Consider the following 17,299-nt stretch of genomic DNA (forward strand, 5'->3'; position numbering starts at 1 on the left):
GCTCTGTTGACTAATGAGTTTGCCGACCACTGGCCTAGTCCATGGAGTCTGAGGAAGGAGGAAGGAGAGGATGGGACTTCCCGGGAGAAGGAACCAGCTTCATCTCCCAGCACATGAAACCTGTATTCATCAAGTTAACATATCTTGAAGCAGGAAAAGACTTAAAAATCAGCTAGTCCAAACCTCTGAGGCCCAGAGAGCCTAAGAAACTTTCCCAGACCCCACAGCAGGTCCTGACCAGCCAGGACTAAAACCCAATTCCCTGACCTCTCAGTCCAGCGCTCATTCCCTCGTCATAGATGGCCTCTAACTTCTGTTAACAGGCGACCCCGAGCTGGGAAGACATCTTAGTGATAATCTAGTCCAGGCTTCCCAGCCAGTGTGCTCGTTATTGATCCCCCTTGGCCATATGGGTGCAACTGGGGGAGCATATACCGAGCATACTTCATAAAGTTGCCATTTTCTGTGCCTTGATGTAAAAAATAAAGCATGCACTGGGCCTGTCCAACCTCCCAGCTTGACAGACAGAGAAAATAAAACAACCTCTCCCAGACCCCAAGCTGGGAAATACCAGAGCCAGGATCAGAACCAGACCTACTGACTCATCTTTTCCAACACGCCTGCTGCTCCTTGAGTTGGCCAAGGAACAAGTGATGATGGTGGTGATGTTGATGATGACAATGGTGATGGCAACAGGAAGGACATAGCTAACATTTATTGGGAACTTACTCTGTACCAGGCACTGTTCTAACTGCTCTACATAAATATCCTGAGTGGAATGCACAATTATTATTCTCATTTCTAAGTGAAAGGTTAAAGGTTAACTTGTCCAAAGTCACAGAGGTCATGGAAGGATGGCTTCAAACCCAGGAAGCCTGGCTCCAGGGTCTGGGTTTGTAAGGACAACTCTACACTGATCTATCCTGAAGTTACCCTGAAGCATTTAAGGAAGTTAGTTCTTTTAGCCCTCCTACACATTCCTCTTCCCTCCTAGCCTTTCCCCACCTGCTTAGGAGAGTGACATTCAGCCCAAAGGCTGGTCAGTTTGGTTCCCATCAACTAATCCTCTGTGCTCCTTCACTGTCCCCAGGGCAAGGGCACATTAACTCAACTAGGCCAGACCTCACACATCCAGCCCTCAGAATGTCAGCTTGGTCCCAGAGTGGGGGAGGGCTACACTTGGGGTGTTTCTTGCACTGTAAGTTCCACCTCCTGCCCATCCAGTTATCCATCCATCACCTTATGCTAAAAGTACTGGCTACAGCTGGGGAAGATTATGAGTAAAGAAACTAATCAGGCAGATAAGAAAAGCTATTAGCTGTGGAGGACCAGGTAAGCCCTGGAAGTGTTCAGTGACCCAAGACACCCAGATCATTTTTTAAACTGCCTTCTCTTCTTAATGACAGCATCAAATTCCACTCTTTCAAGAGCACTGACTGGCTAGTACACCAGACCATCTCCTTACTCATCAGCTACCCTTCAAAGGCTATCTGGGAATGCCACCAACCACCTACCAAGACTGGGTCTACTTCCTCTCCTGTGGATGGAGGACACATACCCTTGGAGAGTGGCTGCAGCACCCCTCTGCCCAAGTATGTGGGGAGCAGTGCAATGAGGTGGCTGAGGCCCGCAGTTGGCATACTGGACCTGACCACTCTTCCCCCACCTACCCTGTATATTACTCTGGCCTCTCCTCTCTCCCCTTCTTCCCAGGCTTTGTATGGCACCAGCACCAGGAACCCATGCATCCCAGGAGGTTAACTAGCACTCACTGAAACATCTCCTAAGGTAGATTTTCTGAGCGTGCTTCCACACGCGCAGATTCTGCAGCCCTTGCTAATCTTTGGGAGGCAACTATGGTTATTGCATTAGAGATGATGAAACTGAAGCTCTGGGGATTCAGGTGGCAAGGCCATGATGGGCTGGGTGTTCAGGCCCCAGATCCAGGTCCCACTGTGTCCCGGTGGGGCTGGAAGGCATCCCCTGAACATCCACCCTAGTACCTCTCTTCTGTGCTATCGGGGTGTGGGCTGTAGGAAGTGCATGGATTTGGGAATTGGGGAACCTGGATTTGAAACCCCACTGTCAGTTGCCAGCTGTGTGGTCTGGGAAAGTTCTGTGGCTTCTCCGGGCCCCAGTGCCCCCCATCTCTAGAGAAGCCTGACATTCAGGGCCCCCAGCCCTCCAACTCCACAATTCTGAGAGAGCAGCTTTGACAGTGGCCTGATGGGGCCAACAAAGCCGAGCCTCCTGCCCAGTCATCTGAGAACCAGATCCACACCTGGCCACTCAGGACAGACTGGCCAGCTGTGGAGCAGCCACTCGGCTTGAACTGCATCTCTTAAAGTTACTTTTTAGTTCAGGGGTTCAAACATTTGTAGAACTAACATTTGTAATTGCCTAAATACAAGCTTTCTTCTCTCCCTGAGTCATCTTCTTTGGCCTTTCAACCATACCCAAGACTTTTAAATTTTTCCATAAAATTCATGAATGAAACCTAACACTCCCATCCTGAACCTTCAGAGCCACAGTAGCCCAGCCTGAATGACTTCTTATTATAAAAATGCCCAACAATACCAGGTTCTAGTCCTGTCTGTCACCAACCATATGACCCTGAGAGTCACTTTCGTGGGGCTCAATGTCATCACTAGGGAAAGTCAGGAGTGGACCTACTGATCTTTAAGGTCCTTTCCAGCTCCACCCACAATTCCCACGATGTCAAGGCGCCTGTGACTCTACAGTGAGAGCCCAACCTTTCAAAGAAAGCCGTTTTCTCTCAAAGACCCGGTCACTAGTTTCCATACAGAGTGGTTCTGTGTTTAACACTGCAGGCCAGAATCTCCACTTTGACTGCACATTAGAATCATCTGGAGAATTTTAAAAATATGCTGGGTGAAGCTCAGGCACCTGTATTTTGTTACAGCTTTCCAGGTGATGCTAAGGTGCAGCCAAGGTTGAGAATCACTGTCCGAGGCCTTGAACCAAGAGCTGCAGTCCCTGACCACCACCGTCTTGCATTTCCTAGGCTCCTTCACCCTAGAGCAGTGGTTCTCAACCTGTGGGTCGCGACCCCTTTGGGGGTCGAACGACCCTTTCACAGAGGTCACCTAAGACCATCGGAAAACACATATATAATTACATATTGTTTTTGTGATTAATCACTATGCTTTAATTATGTTCAATTTGTAACAATGAAATTGGGGGTCACCACAACATGAGGAACTGTATTAAAGGGTTGCAGCATTAGGAAGGTTGAGAACCACTGCCCTAGAGAGAGGGAGGTCATGAAACTATGCCAGCGCCATGACATGGTAGGAAAAGAAGGCTTGGAGTAGCAGCATGAAACCACTTAACCCAACACGTGGGTCCCTGGGCAAGCTCAGCTAGGTAAGATGATATGTCGTAACCTCGTAGGCTCATTTTCTCAAATGTTGCTTATTCTATGAAAAAAACATACAAAGAAACAAACACCTGGGGAGCTTGTTATACAAGCAGATTCCAAGTCCTATCCCCAGAGATTCTGATTCATCAAGTCTGGAACTGCACCTGGAACTGCCCCAGTAGATGCAACAGGTTTAGCAGGGACAACACAGCCCACTGGCTGGTAGGTGGGGGGCTGGCCCTACTGGGGCACACACTCTGCCCAGACCAGGGCACAAAGGATATTTCCATTCGACAATGCTGATGCATGCCCTCCGGATGGGGTTCTTCAGAGTCAGGCAGAGCAGGGCACGAGGTGGGCGTGTGGCAGTGGTGCTGCCCTGCTTCTTGGGCTTCCCATACTGCTGCCGCTTCCGCTGTGTGGAGCTGACTGTGGAGATGGTCGCGTTGCCAGCGCTTCCCATCAACTTAGCCTGCCGGGCCGCATCAATGGCTGCCTGCCAGGACAGGGCCGCCCCTGGAGTGGGGATGTGCTCGGGGGCAAGCCCTGCCGCTGCATTGGCATTCATGTTGGCATGAGCTGGGCGTGGGCTCCCATAGTTGGAACCTGCAGGAGAAGAGTACAGAGGACAACAGTCATCAGGGAGAAAACAGTAGAGCTTGTGATATGCTCTGGATCCCAGATTCACAATTACTTAGAGACCTTATTTCAAACTATTTCAGTTTGGAAGGGGAACATGGAAACCCAAGTGTGTGGTGCTGAGAAAAGAGAGTCCGGAAATCTGTTCTAGTCCTGGTTCAGCTGTGTGACCTTGCATTTGTCATTCCCCTTCTCTAGTCTCATTGCCTCATTTTGACAGACATGACATAAAGATGTGTATTATAACATATATGGATCTCAGAAACAGTGCGAGAGAAAGGCAGGATACAGAAAAAGGAAAATACACAATGCAATATATGTAAATTAAAATACATTTATATAAGAATAAAATGATATTCATTAAAGAGAATGGCTGATTGTTTAAGGAAGGTGAGGAGGAAAATGGGATTTGGATATGGAGATAAAAAGAAAAATGAATGAATGAAGTGAATAAGAGAGCTATTGCATGAATCAATGACAAATGCCCAAAGAATTAAAGAGTTTGATTCACTCAAATCTCTGCACCTGAGCTATATATATAAACAAAATGAGGGGGCTGGAAGGTTACATCCAGGTACCTTAAACCCATCAGGACATTGAGAGCTGGTTTAATAGGAGGGGGTAGGAGACTGTGTGATGGTTTTAAATCATGTCAGCCAATCTTTTGACATCTGCCTCCCATTGAGAAACAGGATCTATATATACCCTTCTCCTGAAATGGGGTTGGCTTTTGGTGATTGTTTTGACCAACAATGTACAGCCGAAGTGACGATAACATTGCATCCACCTGACTCTCTCTGGATGCTCACCCTCGGGGAAGCCAAACACTCTGCAAGGTAGCCTGGTTGCTATGAGGAAGCACACCGGCCCTACATAGAGAGACCGCATGCAGAGGGACAGAGTCCCAGCCAGCCTCCAGCTGCTCTGGTCACCATCTGACTGCAACTACACAAGAGGCCCCAAGCCAGAACCACCCAGCCAGCCCTTCCTGTGACAGGTTGGCAGGGTGGGGTAGAAGGGCACTGCAGGAAGGACACCTGAGTAGGAACCAGTGAAGTCCAGAGTAAGGACATCTGCAGTGCTCTGGAGCCTTCAAGACTGTCCCTAAGATACCACACATACTCTGGTCAGCCTGATGCCTCCCCCAGAATCCTCCAAGGTTTGCCAAGTAATCAGCTCAGCCTGGGCCCAAACCTGAATGCCCCAGAACAGAAGCATGACCTTGAGATCTGTCCACTGGCCAGGTGCATCAGGATCAAGAGGGGCTGCAGGGAATGGGGTGCTAGTGTGGGCAGAGAGCTGGGCATCTGGATGCCATGTCAGTTGCCTGGAAGACTGGGGCTGGAGCAGGCAGACCAGTTGCACACACATCACTTCCAGTCCTCCCACCATAATCCTCCTCTCTGCTCAGTGCACATAAGGTCCTTCCAGGGAAGCTGCCGAGTCCAGAAACAGTTACCCAGTGGAGCCCTTACCTCTCCTCACTGCAACCCACCAGGATTCAGATGAAAACTTAGTGCTCTGCCAATCACCTCTCCCCAGCTCTTATCAGGGGCTGATTAATCTACATTTGGCTTTAAGATAACTTTTGCTCCCAGTGTGATCTGCTATCTGGACCCTATCATCCCTACCACCAGCCCTGTCCACAGGGACCAGTTCAGAGATGAGCACATGACCCAGCTCAGCCAGTGAGAACGTATTCACCCAGAGAACATCTATTCTAGAGACAGACTCTAACAACCTCATTGGGCTCCTGCATCCAGCCTGATGCTAGCCTTACCCTGAGCTTTCTGGTTTTAGTACTTAAGTAACTTAGATTAAGCTAATTTGAATTGAGTTTCTGTCCCTGACAACCAAAAAACACCTGGCTAATATGTGTTCTCAGTGCCATAAGCTCAAACATGGCTGGGGTGTCATTTCTGCCAGATTCCAAAGTCTACATCCTTTCCATCATCACCCCAGTGACAGTCGGTTTCCACTCTGATGCCAATCACTGTCCAAAATGCTGTACCTAAAGGATTCTAAGACTTTTCTGAGCACAACAGGAGAGTATATCATGATAGATCAGTGATGTCTACAAGGGCACAAAGGGTAGGGAATGGTATTGCAGATGCCACATATTTACCACCCTGTATGATACAAGATGAGCACGTCAGGTCTTCTTTAGTGCCAACTGGTCGCCTGACTTCTTGTCCTGACAGTCACCTCCTGCACTATTGCCATCTGGTCCCTGTAGCATTAGGGCCTCACTCCCAACCCCTAAGGATAAGAAAATTGTCTCTTTGCTATACTCAATCCATGGCTATATTCTCAACATGACAATGACTCCCTTTGCACAGTATATTCCCTTCACCCTCCGCCTTTCCTCTGCCCCAGCTGCTCCAGGCAGCTGCCATACCCTCAGGGGTAAAGGATGTTAACCAGAATGTCAGAATCACGGAGAACCCAACACTTCCTAGAAGTCTTGTCTCTCGCATACCTCCCTGCACTTACCTCGTGGAGCTTAAGTATAAAGCTAGGAAGACCCCAATAAGGCTGTGCCTTCTCCTTTCTTATAAGATCCCAGAGGAAAAAATTAGAAGAGAGAATTGAAATTAATAAAGGCACCTGGAGCACGAGAACTGCTTTAACAACCAGCAAGTATGAGTATCTCCATTTAAAACATAAGAAAACAAAGGAGCGTATGACTCATTAAAGGTCACAAAGTGAGACAATGGAAGATTTCTGCAGCACACACAGGACTCACAGTTAAATGCTAGACTATCCTCCACCTCCTCAGATCTCATACACACAGTCCACACGCATACCCACGTGCGCGCTCACATATGTGGCCACAAACAAAGCACACACCTCCTACTGGTTTATGGGCCTTGAGGTTGAAGAGATTGAATTTCTGATCCCAAGAACATCCTTTATGTTTATATGATCTTCACAGGACAGCATCCACTACATGAACATCCCATTAGTAACCGTGGGAACTTTGGGATGAATGAAAGTGCAAGGTGTCCCTGTTCCTATTTGCTGCATTGGAGTGACTGAGCCCAACTTCATCTCTTGTCTTACTGGGTTCACCAGACTGGGCTGCAATTCTGTGTCCATTCAATCTGAGATACATCATTTTTCCTTCCTTCTCAGTTTGGCACTGACAATGCTTAACAGACTATTTTATTCCTGGACTGACTTCTCTTCCCTCACCTAAATAAAAGCAGCCATGTCCCAACCATCATTCTTCCCAGTCCTCCATTCTCTCTTCACACAAGCCCTCAACATTTCACACCTTCCTACTGTCTTCACACTCTAATCTTTGTACTCACCCCCAAGCATTGTAAATCACCCTCTCTCACACCACTTGCCAGTCCCGAAAACCAAGGAGTATTTGGACAACGCTTGGAAAGAAGTCAGGAAGCACCAGCACGAGAGCATATCCATGGCCTTGGAAAGGCTGTGTGTGGGGTGTGGAGACCATGGCTAAATGGCCGTAACTCCAGAGAGCCAAGAGGGGTTCTGAAAGCCACGCCTTGGTAGGCTGCCTTGTGAGCCACCCCTCACCATGGGTGACCTCATTCACATTGTGAACCGTTCCCAGAGCACAAGGACCTCTCTGGAGCACACCATCTGGAGAAAGCACATACGAATAAGCCCGTGGGGAAAAATGGAATTTCAACCTCTCCCCAGCTGGAAGACAAGAAAACAGCCTTCAGTATTTTGGTCCTGGCAGCTCTGAGCATTGCTGTAGCCCTGTGACATGACTAAGGACACTGCCACACAAAGCCACACACCAGGTGAGGCAGGCGGGGCCCCTCGAGGCTCCTCCACTAGGGCTATACTCCAAGTTCCAGCTTGGCTTCCTCTTCTCTAAGCAATTTCCCCGCCCCCCAGACTGGAGGCTCTATGAGTACCACCAGGTCCACCACAACAAGGGGCACAGTTCTACAAGAATCCCAGAAATGAAAAATCTCCATCTCAGACTCAACATTTTTTAATCCAGAGCAGTGCCATGGATGAAAGGCAAGCAGTATTGTGTCCTTGATGGCTTTTGTTAGCACAAAATAAATCACCCAATGCAAAGAGATCAATTTTCAAATTATGAAGCTGATTCAAAGCTCTGACTGCTGGTTGCCAGCTGAAAGGATGCCACGATTTAAGTCTGCTCTGGCGCCTGCCTTACCATACTATTTCCACTGATACTCTTGTCCCTGAATGAGCCCCAGGGCGGCAGCTCAACAAATCAGGCCACACACAAACAGGTGGGTGCCCACAGCAGTGATCTCTTTCTCATACATAAGAAAATGACTCTCATTTGTCAAATAGCCAAGCTTGCCTGAAGACAGCAGCAGCTCCTTCCTCCTGCACACAGTAGCTGCTGCTTCTCCAACAGAATGGAGGCCCAGCCTAGAGCCTGTTCTCTCAACCTTTCCAATTACTTTCTAAGACCCCAGAATGAACTGGTCAGCTGCAGGTCATTCTGCTCTGCAAGGTCCACGGAGGAGTCCAAGTCAGGAGGCAGCAGCTCATGCTTCCTTGGTACCCACCCCTCCACCCCTGGGAAAAGGTGTGGTGCTGAGGACTTAGAAGGTGTTCAATGATAAAAAGGTTCATTTTCCCCCCTTTAATCCATCTCTATCCATGAACCTGATCCAGGGCCATATCCCAGAAAATGCTCAATATCTGTTGCTAACAAGTATATTAACAGTGATGACATGATAAAGATGAAGGTGGACAACAGGTAGACTTCAGCAACACTGTTGGAGTCGGCCGGTCTATGCCCTAAGGAATGGGCTTAGTCAGGCCCTTCACTTACTTCCTGGAGGTGATAGTGGGGGAGACTACCTGAGGGAAGAGGCTGTGAGCAGGCCACTACCCATTTTTTTGCCCAGAATGTTGCAGTAGCCCCCTGACATTTCTTTCACTTCTCTTGCCTATCCCCAATCCAATCTCTATGCCAGAGTGACCTTTTAGAAATAGAAATCATAAATCAGTACCTGTCATTCTCCTATTTAAATCCCTTCAAAATCTGAACTCTACGTGATTTATAAGCCTGCATAGGTGGGCCTTGGCCCACTTCTCTGAGCTCATCTCACTCGTCTCTTGGCCTAGTCCCATGCACTCCTGACACACTGGCCTCACTTCTCCCCTCAGACATGCTCAGCTCTTGTCTATCACAGTACCTCTGCACAAACCTGACTTGCTCCCTCTGCTCTTTGCTTGGTGATTCCTTCTCACATTTCAGATTGGTGCTTAAGTGATTCTTTCTCAAAACCCCCAACCCTGATTCCCCAATCTCAACAAGGATAGTTCAAACAGTGGGTGCCAGTGTGCTTCCCATTTCCCTGCCTCCACACTACTCTTCAATAGAGATCCCACACCCCCGGCATCATAAAAGGAACCCCAATTAGGCACCTGTGTGGAAAAAGGCACGGAGCTGCAGGCCTGCTTCAACAGCATGGCCTCCCTCTTTAGCCTCAGTCCCTCAGCCATGCACAAAGGAGGTCACTACTAAAGACCAGTCTTTGTACATACAACTACAACCAATGTTGACTTATGAAGAGCAAGAAACAATAGTTCATCCCTGGAAAGGAGAGAACTGTACATGCATTTCTCCTAAAGTCCTATCCTCTCACTTAGCAAAGGAAATGCTTTCACTCAAGCCAGGTGTCACCAAAGATCTTTGCAGAAGCCCATTTAGCTCTTACTGTCTGTCATCTCATTGTAGTGACAAGAGGCCTGCATTTCCTTTAAGAGTGTGGCAGTCAACGTGAAACAGAAACTATGCTTTCTCTGCCCATTAAAGGACAAATAACTAGAAAACAGGAGGTCATTAATCTTCCCTACCCAGTACATTACAAAGATAGCCAGGAAACTCAGATAGGGAAGATGCTGGTCTTGGTCTTAGAAGATAACCCAAGGCCCTGACCACTTCAAGCCTAGCAGTGCTCATCCAGAGAAGAATCGGGTCTGGCTCAGCACCATGTGGCAGATGTAGTGGACTGGTGGGCTAATGCAATAGCTCTTCCAACCTCCTTCTGCTGTGCCTTCCTGTCCTGCAAAGGCGGGAAAGCTAAAAACTACAATCTCCAGTCTCCCCTGTAGCTGGACTTCCTGATGTGACTATGGGGTTGGCCAATTCAAGAACTGAATTGAAATTAAGTGAGGTGGGGATGGTATCTGTTTCACCACTACAGGGCCAGCAAGGCACTGGCATGGCTTCCTGATCCCTGGATCCTACAGCCAGCTCTTGGCACAGCAACTTCCACATTCCCCAGCTTCCTAATTATCCCAGAGTCCCAGTCCTCTTAGCAGGCCAGTTCTGCAGTATTGTTCTGGGAATCATTGCTGGAGGACCAGGCCAGAGCCTGTTCTCCCAACCCTTCCAATTACTTTCTAAGCCCTTATATCCCAGTATTAAGTATCTTTCCTATTAAAATGGCGACACTAGTGTCTGTTGTGGGTCTAAGCCATACAATCCACAGTCACACTGTGTAACAAAACGTCTACAATGATGAAAATGTCCTGTAATTCTGGGTTGTCCGATATGGCAGCCACCAGTCATTGTGGCTATTAAGCACTTGAAATGTAGCTAGTTAAATTGAGGAACTACATTTTAACTTTCATTTAATTTACATTAATTTACACTTAAATAGCCACATGTAGCTACCATATTGGACAGCACAGGTCTATATTAAGAGGTAGTCATGATGGAAAGAGCATGATGAGGAATCAGGTGTGAGAAATGGAAAAAAGTACTAACAGAAGCACTTAATTCTAATCTGTAAAAAAAAAAAAAGAAAAAAAGAAAGAAAGAAAGAAAGAAAGAAAGAAAGAAAGAAAGAAAGAAAGAAAGGGAAAAAGAAACTTTAAAAAAAAATAGCAATCAAGAACTGATTCAGATTCTGATGGGTGGGTGGATTTTCTGACCAGAAAATAACCACCTGTGCAAAGACATGTTTTCAAAGCATGAGATTCTAAGACCTAACAAACAACATAGAAACCAAAAGTCATTTTTCAGTAGCTAATGCTCTTGACAAGTGAATGAGAAACTAATTTTCCCAATGGGCAGCTGAGAAAGCTGACATTGTCCCCCAACCCAAGTTGGACTAAGAGAGCCCCAAGACATCCCAGCTGGGCTGTAAGCCCTCTCCCCACAGCAAGCACCCCAAGTGTCTCCTCAGCATTTCAACAACGGTGCTCTCCATCTGCCTCCTCTGTCTCCTATACGAGCTACCTTCACACTCTTTTCAACAGTACTCTCTTACCATCACTGTCTTCCTCATCTCTCATCCTGCTATCAACATAGTTCATGAGAGGTGCAGATGCTCAGAACAGGCCCATGACCATAAGTAGTCAAAGCTGCTCCAAAACAATGAGACAGTGAAGGACCAAGAACATCTGTGACCATCTCCCTGACTCAATCGATTGGTGCTGTCTTAAATGAAACTGTCTCTTTTCTATTCTACATCCCACCTCTTTCTGATGACTGGGGCCAAGGCAGAGAACTTGGAGCATTCCAGAAGCCCCGTCCAACTGGAAGAGTGGTAAATCTACTGGTGCTCCCCTTCTAGTGACCCAGAGAACTAGGCCTTTTTTCTGTTCTTCCTGGGGCAGTTAGTCAAAAGGAGGGAAAGAGAGGAAAAGGAATCCTAGGGCAGACTCCCAGAGGAAGTAAACTGGCTTCATCTGCAGAGGACTAGAGGCCAATAAATATTGCCTTGGCCAGAAGACCCTAATCATAAAGCCATTTCCCCCGTGGTACTCGGGTCATATTGACATCAGAGAGCAGAAGGAAGAAAAGCAAGATGAACACAAGTGAATAGATATGAACAGCTAAACCATACTTTCCAAACAAAGACAATAAATTGCAAATTAATAATAAAATACTTTTTTCATTTATTTCCAAGCAGGGAGAGGAGGGAAATCTCCTGCTACTTGAACTAAGGCACCTATCAATCACCCACCACCTTGGATGGAAAACCTAAATTACAGAACCTAGTGGAGGATCATTTCAAGTTTATCAAAAGTGAGTATTTCGGCTTTTTAAGTGTAATCACAGAGTAGATTTTGCACTGTAAAAACAGACCCAGCCCTGGCTGACCTCAGACACTTATCTAGAAAAATGGGAAACCCTCCGGTTGCTGATGTCTGGGGGCGGCCATAGAGGGGGGACAGGGGCTATGGAAAACAGGAAAGAGTGCCACAGTAGCCTAGCACAGCACTGATGGGACCTAAACCCCACTCCTCCTCTCCTCTGCTTCAGCTGGTGAGTGTCTGAAAGAAGCTACACTCCAACCTTTGGGCCCTTCTCTTATTCTCTCAGTGATTCATAAGCTCCTTGACAGCAGGAACCAGCTTTGCAGCCTCAGAAATCCTAGCAGAGTGGTTGTCAGTAGATGTTCAAAACACATTTGCCACATGGATGTTCTTGTGCAGAATTTTCACTTAGCCTTCACAGATTTCTAGTGAAAAGTTTACAGAGATGATATTATTCGACTCTTTTAGATGATGTTTGTCATATGTTAAAGGTGTTTATTATCATATGTTAAGTAGATGTTTCTTCCCCGCTCAGAAAGGAAGCCTCCAAAAGCAGGCACCTTTACCTATTTTGTTCACTGCTGTACGCCCAGAGCCCAGACAGCGTGGAGCAGCCAACCTTTCAGACCTTATGGACCACCCGTGGTCCGTGGACCACCAGTTGGTGACCACTGCTCCAAAGGTTTCCTTAAACCAGCGGTTGCCAACCTTTCGGACCTCACAGACCACCAGTGGTCTGCGGACCACGGGTTGGCGACTGCTGGTGTAGAGCATGGTGTGTGTCCAATAGAAATGTGTTGAATGAATGAGTAGCTCAAATGTAATTGTACCAGCATAGTATTATTTAGACTTCTGGCCCACATGATATTGACATTTTATTGCTTTGGCCCCATTTCACTGGTAGGAAAACAGAGACACAGAGTGACGGCACCTTTCCCAATCACCAGAATTAGAAGAAGTGAGGTAGTACTATATCGGGAGGACAGTTTCTGGTCTATTCAGTGGCCTCTACTTCCTTCCATCTCACCATCTGGGAGGATGGGGTGACAGGAAGGCTTGGCCAAACCTGACCCTGCCTACTTACTATCACCCACTGAAGTGGGCAGAGCACCTTTGGGAACCAGCAGTGATTCTTCTCACTCCACTTCATGCCTGTGAATGCCCAGGCCTTGTCAATGGTCTGACTCAGGGGGACGGCAGAGCAGTCCTGCAGCAGAGATTTAACCCAGCTGAGGCCGGGAGCCCAGAGCTCACACATGCAGCCCCTCATAGCCATGACCCTTTCTGTTCTTCAGGAAAGAAGGTCTACCTGTGCCCGGGGCTCCTCCACTCCATCCAGAACCTGCCCAGGCCTCTTTGAACATGAGCTGATGAACTCTGTCAGAAAAGCAATTTAGCACTCCTAATCAGAGTTTTTAAGTACTTCTAACACTTGACCTCCCTTTTCAGAAGCTATCCTAAAGGACTAATTGAAGAATCTGGCAAGCAATGTGTCTACTTGGGTATTCACCACAGTGTGAATTATAGCAATACCAAACTGGAAATCACCTAAGAGCCCATCACTGGGGGACTGGCTAAATAAATCAATGCACATCCATATGAAAGAATTTTAGGAAGCCATAAAAATTATGATTTTGCAAAACAACACAGAAAAAAATTCCACAACATAATTTTAAGCAACAGAAACAGGGTATACACACACACACACACACATACATAGCAAGGAACAACTTTTTTTTTCATAGAAGAAAGACTTAAAAGAAGCATATCAAAATATTACTAGTGTCATGTTTAGGTGACAAGTTAGACTTGTTCCCAGAAAGGCAGATCCATGTACCACACAGGACCACAGACTCAGAATCCAGGCGCACTTTGCAAATTCTGGCTTTGCCGTTACGGGCTGTTTGACTGGACCAGCCAGGACTCTCTGTACCTGAGACAGCCAATTTGTAAAATGGCAATCATTACAGTGGCCACCACACAGTATTGTTATGACAGTCAAATGAGTTATAAATGTAAAACTCAGAATACTGCTTGACATAACAACTTTATAAAGTACTAGCTATTTTTATTACATTAGCCACATTCTGTGGAATATATAATTCTTTGGTAGTCAGATAACAAATAGTTATCATTTTGTTTTGTTTTTTTAAGTATGCTTGCAAAATTTACTGTGGCCAAACCAGCCTCCGATGCTGACCACTCATGGGGAGGTGATACCCACAGACTCCACCTGGCAACTGGCTGCCCCCCTTCCTCACCTGCCTGGAATCCCCAGCACCACAGAAAAATGAAAGCACCTGCCCAGCCACAGAGAAACAAGCCCCTGGGGACTCAGTATGCACCTCGATGCGGCCCTCTGTGGACCTGAATCTAAACCCTGGACAAAGGATAATTTGCACCCCATCTCTCCAGCTGTGACACAAAAGTAGATTTAGGGTAAAGCGAAATAGTTGATTTGAAAATTATTCGAGACACATGAGCATCTCAAATTTTTAACAACAATTCTATTTACTATCAGCTTGGCCCCCAGAGGATAAACAGGTGTGTGTTCATGAAGTGAAAGACACCAGGCCTGTGAGTCAGGGCCCCAGGCTGCAGCCTTTGGTCTGAGCCAGGCCATCTGCATAACCGAGAGCCTTGGAAGAAGGTCCAGCAGGACTGGACATCAGAGAAAGGGAGTGGCCTTTCTCCACCCGCCCAGCTTCGCAGTATCACAGCCCGGGCCCCTCACCCTGTGACTGTCGCTCACACCACCAAGTACTAACATGTATGTTTCTCTGGGGCTCAATTTACTCATCTGTAGAACAGAAATAATAATGCCTTCCTCACAGACAATCGTAAAGACTCAATGAGATTATGTCTATGAAAGTACTACCTAAACTGAACATATTGCTTAATAAGAATCATTCCTCAGATGCCCACATATAAAGCCCCAGAGCACCAAAGAAGAGTAACTCATTTTCAGTGAAATAAAACTCGAAAGTGTTTGTTTGTTTTAATCTTTTTCCCAGAAGCACACCCTCCATGTTAAGCAATCACCTCTTAAAAGTTCCTATTTCTCACATACAAATATTAATAGTGTTGATTGTGGAAAAGTGAATCTACCCAGAGAATTCAGAATACAGAGAATTACAGAGACCCCTATAAACAGTGCTCATTTCCCACGGGTCCTTTATTAGTGAAAGACTCTGAAATTCTTCCACTGTCATTGGGACTGCACTGTGTGAGGAATGGGTCACACGTATTTACACATGAAAAACATAACATGAGTGCACCCATACACAGACTATGTGTCCCACTGCTGGACGTCTCTAGTTCTAATTAAGGCAGAACAAAAGCTTACTCCTCTACACTCAGAGGCCATTTAATACCATTTAATAACGATGCTTTGTATAAAGGATAATGCTTCTTTCATCTAGAAAAGGCAAAGCCATTTATCTCATTAATCAGAGAGCAGGCAGACAAGAAGGTGGAAGGCAAGGAAACATAAGCAAGTCCCCTGAGGCTGTTGCTTCCTGATAAATATTAAGCTTCAAATAGCTTTGAAGCCACCTCGACTCTTCCCTGAGTTGGTGGGAGGAGAGCCAGGCCAGAAGTCAAGAGAGCTGAAGCCCAGTCCCAGCTCACCACCCATTTGTTCTGCACACTCAGGCAAATCACACTCCTTCTTTGGCTCTCAATTTCCTCTTCTTTAGAATGAAAAGTTTCAACCAAGCACCATTGGAGGTCCTTTGAGCTCAATATTCAGGTCCTATAGAACCCTTTGTTCAGGCATCTCACTGCTCCCATCACCTTCCCCAACTGGTCACAGCCCCACCAAGTCCTCCATGTCTGGATCTCCTTCCCATTCACCTCAAAGACCAGGGATGATAAAGTGCAGCTGGACATCCACCTTCCGTCACCCACAGGCTAGGTCCTTCACTAGAGAGGCGGCCTGAGAGAATATGTGCTCAGCTACCCTAATTGGCTGCCTCCAATTTGCCTGTGCTTACCAACGTAAGGGGTTGCTGTCCTAGGAAGGGTAGCACAGAGAATAAGCCCCCTCCAGCTGTCATTTCTTTCCTACTTTATTATCCCAGGGTTTTTCCAGGACTCCTGAGAGCTCAACATGGTTCACATGGAAGTCCACAAAGTGAGAGAGCATGTCATACCCATTAGGATAGTATTATCAAAAAATCATAAAATAAGTGTTGGCACAGACATGGAGAAATTGCAGCCCTTGTGCATGGCTGGTTGGGAATGTTCAAAATTATTCAACTGCTATGGAAAACTGTATGGTTTTCCTAAAAGATAGTAAATATAGAATCACCATATGATCCAGCAATTCCTCTTCTGGGTATATATCCAAAAGGATTGAAAGCAAGGACTCACACAAGTATTCTTACACCCATGTTCATAGAAATACTATTCTCAATAGCCAACATGTGGGAACAACCCAGTGTCCATCGACAGATAAATGAATAAACAAAATGTGGTCTGGACATTCAATTGACTATTATTCAGTCTTAAAAAGGAAAGAAATTCTGACACATGCTACAACATGGATAAACCTTGAAAATATTATGCTCAGTGAAATAAGTCAGTCATAAAACAAATTTTGTATCATTCTACTTATATGAGCTACCTAGAGGAGTCATATCCATAGATACAGAGAGTACAGTGATGTTTGCTAGGACTTGAGGGGAAGGGAGAATGTGGAGTTAGAATTTTAATGAGTACAGAGCTTCATTGGGAATATGAAAAAGTTCTGGAGATGGATTGCAATGTTGATTGCACAACAATATGAATATACTTAGTGCTATTAAACCATATACTTAAAAAAGGGTAAGATGATAGATTTTATGTTATGTAAATTTTACATAATATAAACATATAAAACATTTTAATTTATTTTTTTAAGCCAAAAGGATTGAGTGTTGGATTTAGAGCTTGGACGAACATTCCAAGAGGAAAGAGATCTGGGAAGGGAGGGCTGCCTTGTCAGGAAAAGGAAGTCAGAAGGTGATGGCATTTGGAATGTATGCTAATCAGGAGTGAATTCAGAACAGTCCAGAGCAGCAGGACAGGTCTTTACCCCTACCCAGTGCCTCCCTGCACAGCCCTCTGCACAGGCCCTCAGCACATGACATAGGCCGGAGAAAGATGCAAAGAATCCTATCCTCCTATATAATAAAAGTGTAATATGCAAATTGACTGAAAAGTGGAACGACCAGTCAGCGGGGAGCGGGGGGCCGGCAAGTAGGCGGCACC

The 17,299-nt window shown here is 46.3% G+C and overlaps 1 protein-coding gene across 8 annotated transcripts in view; it reads right to left on the reverse strand.

The window, feature by feature from the left end:
- The window catches only part of CACNA1C (calcium voltage-gated channel subunit alpha1 C), a 587,470-nt gene that overhangs the window by 524,504 nt on the left and 45,667 nt on the right, over positions 1–17,299 (reverse strand). For all 8 annotated transcript variants that reach the window (XM_023756704.1, XM_023756709.1, XM_023756710.1 and 5 more), the window contains exon 2: positions 3,667–3,988. In XM_023756704.1, coding sequence (XP_023612472.1) covers positions 3,667–3,988 — 322 coding nt within the window. The remainder of the gene's footprint in view (positions 1–3,666; positions 3,989–17,299) is intronic.

The sequence above is a fragment of the Myotis lucifugus genome, unplaced genomic scaffold (genome assembly GCF_000147115.1).
Source record: "Myotis lucifugus unplaced genomic scaffold, Myoluc2.0 scaffold_98, whole genome shotgun sequence".
Lineage (NCBI taxonomy): Eukaryota > Metazoa > Chordata > Mammalia > Chiroptera > Vespertilionidae > Myotis > Myotis lucifugus.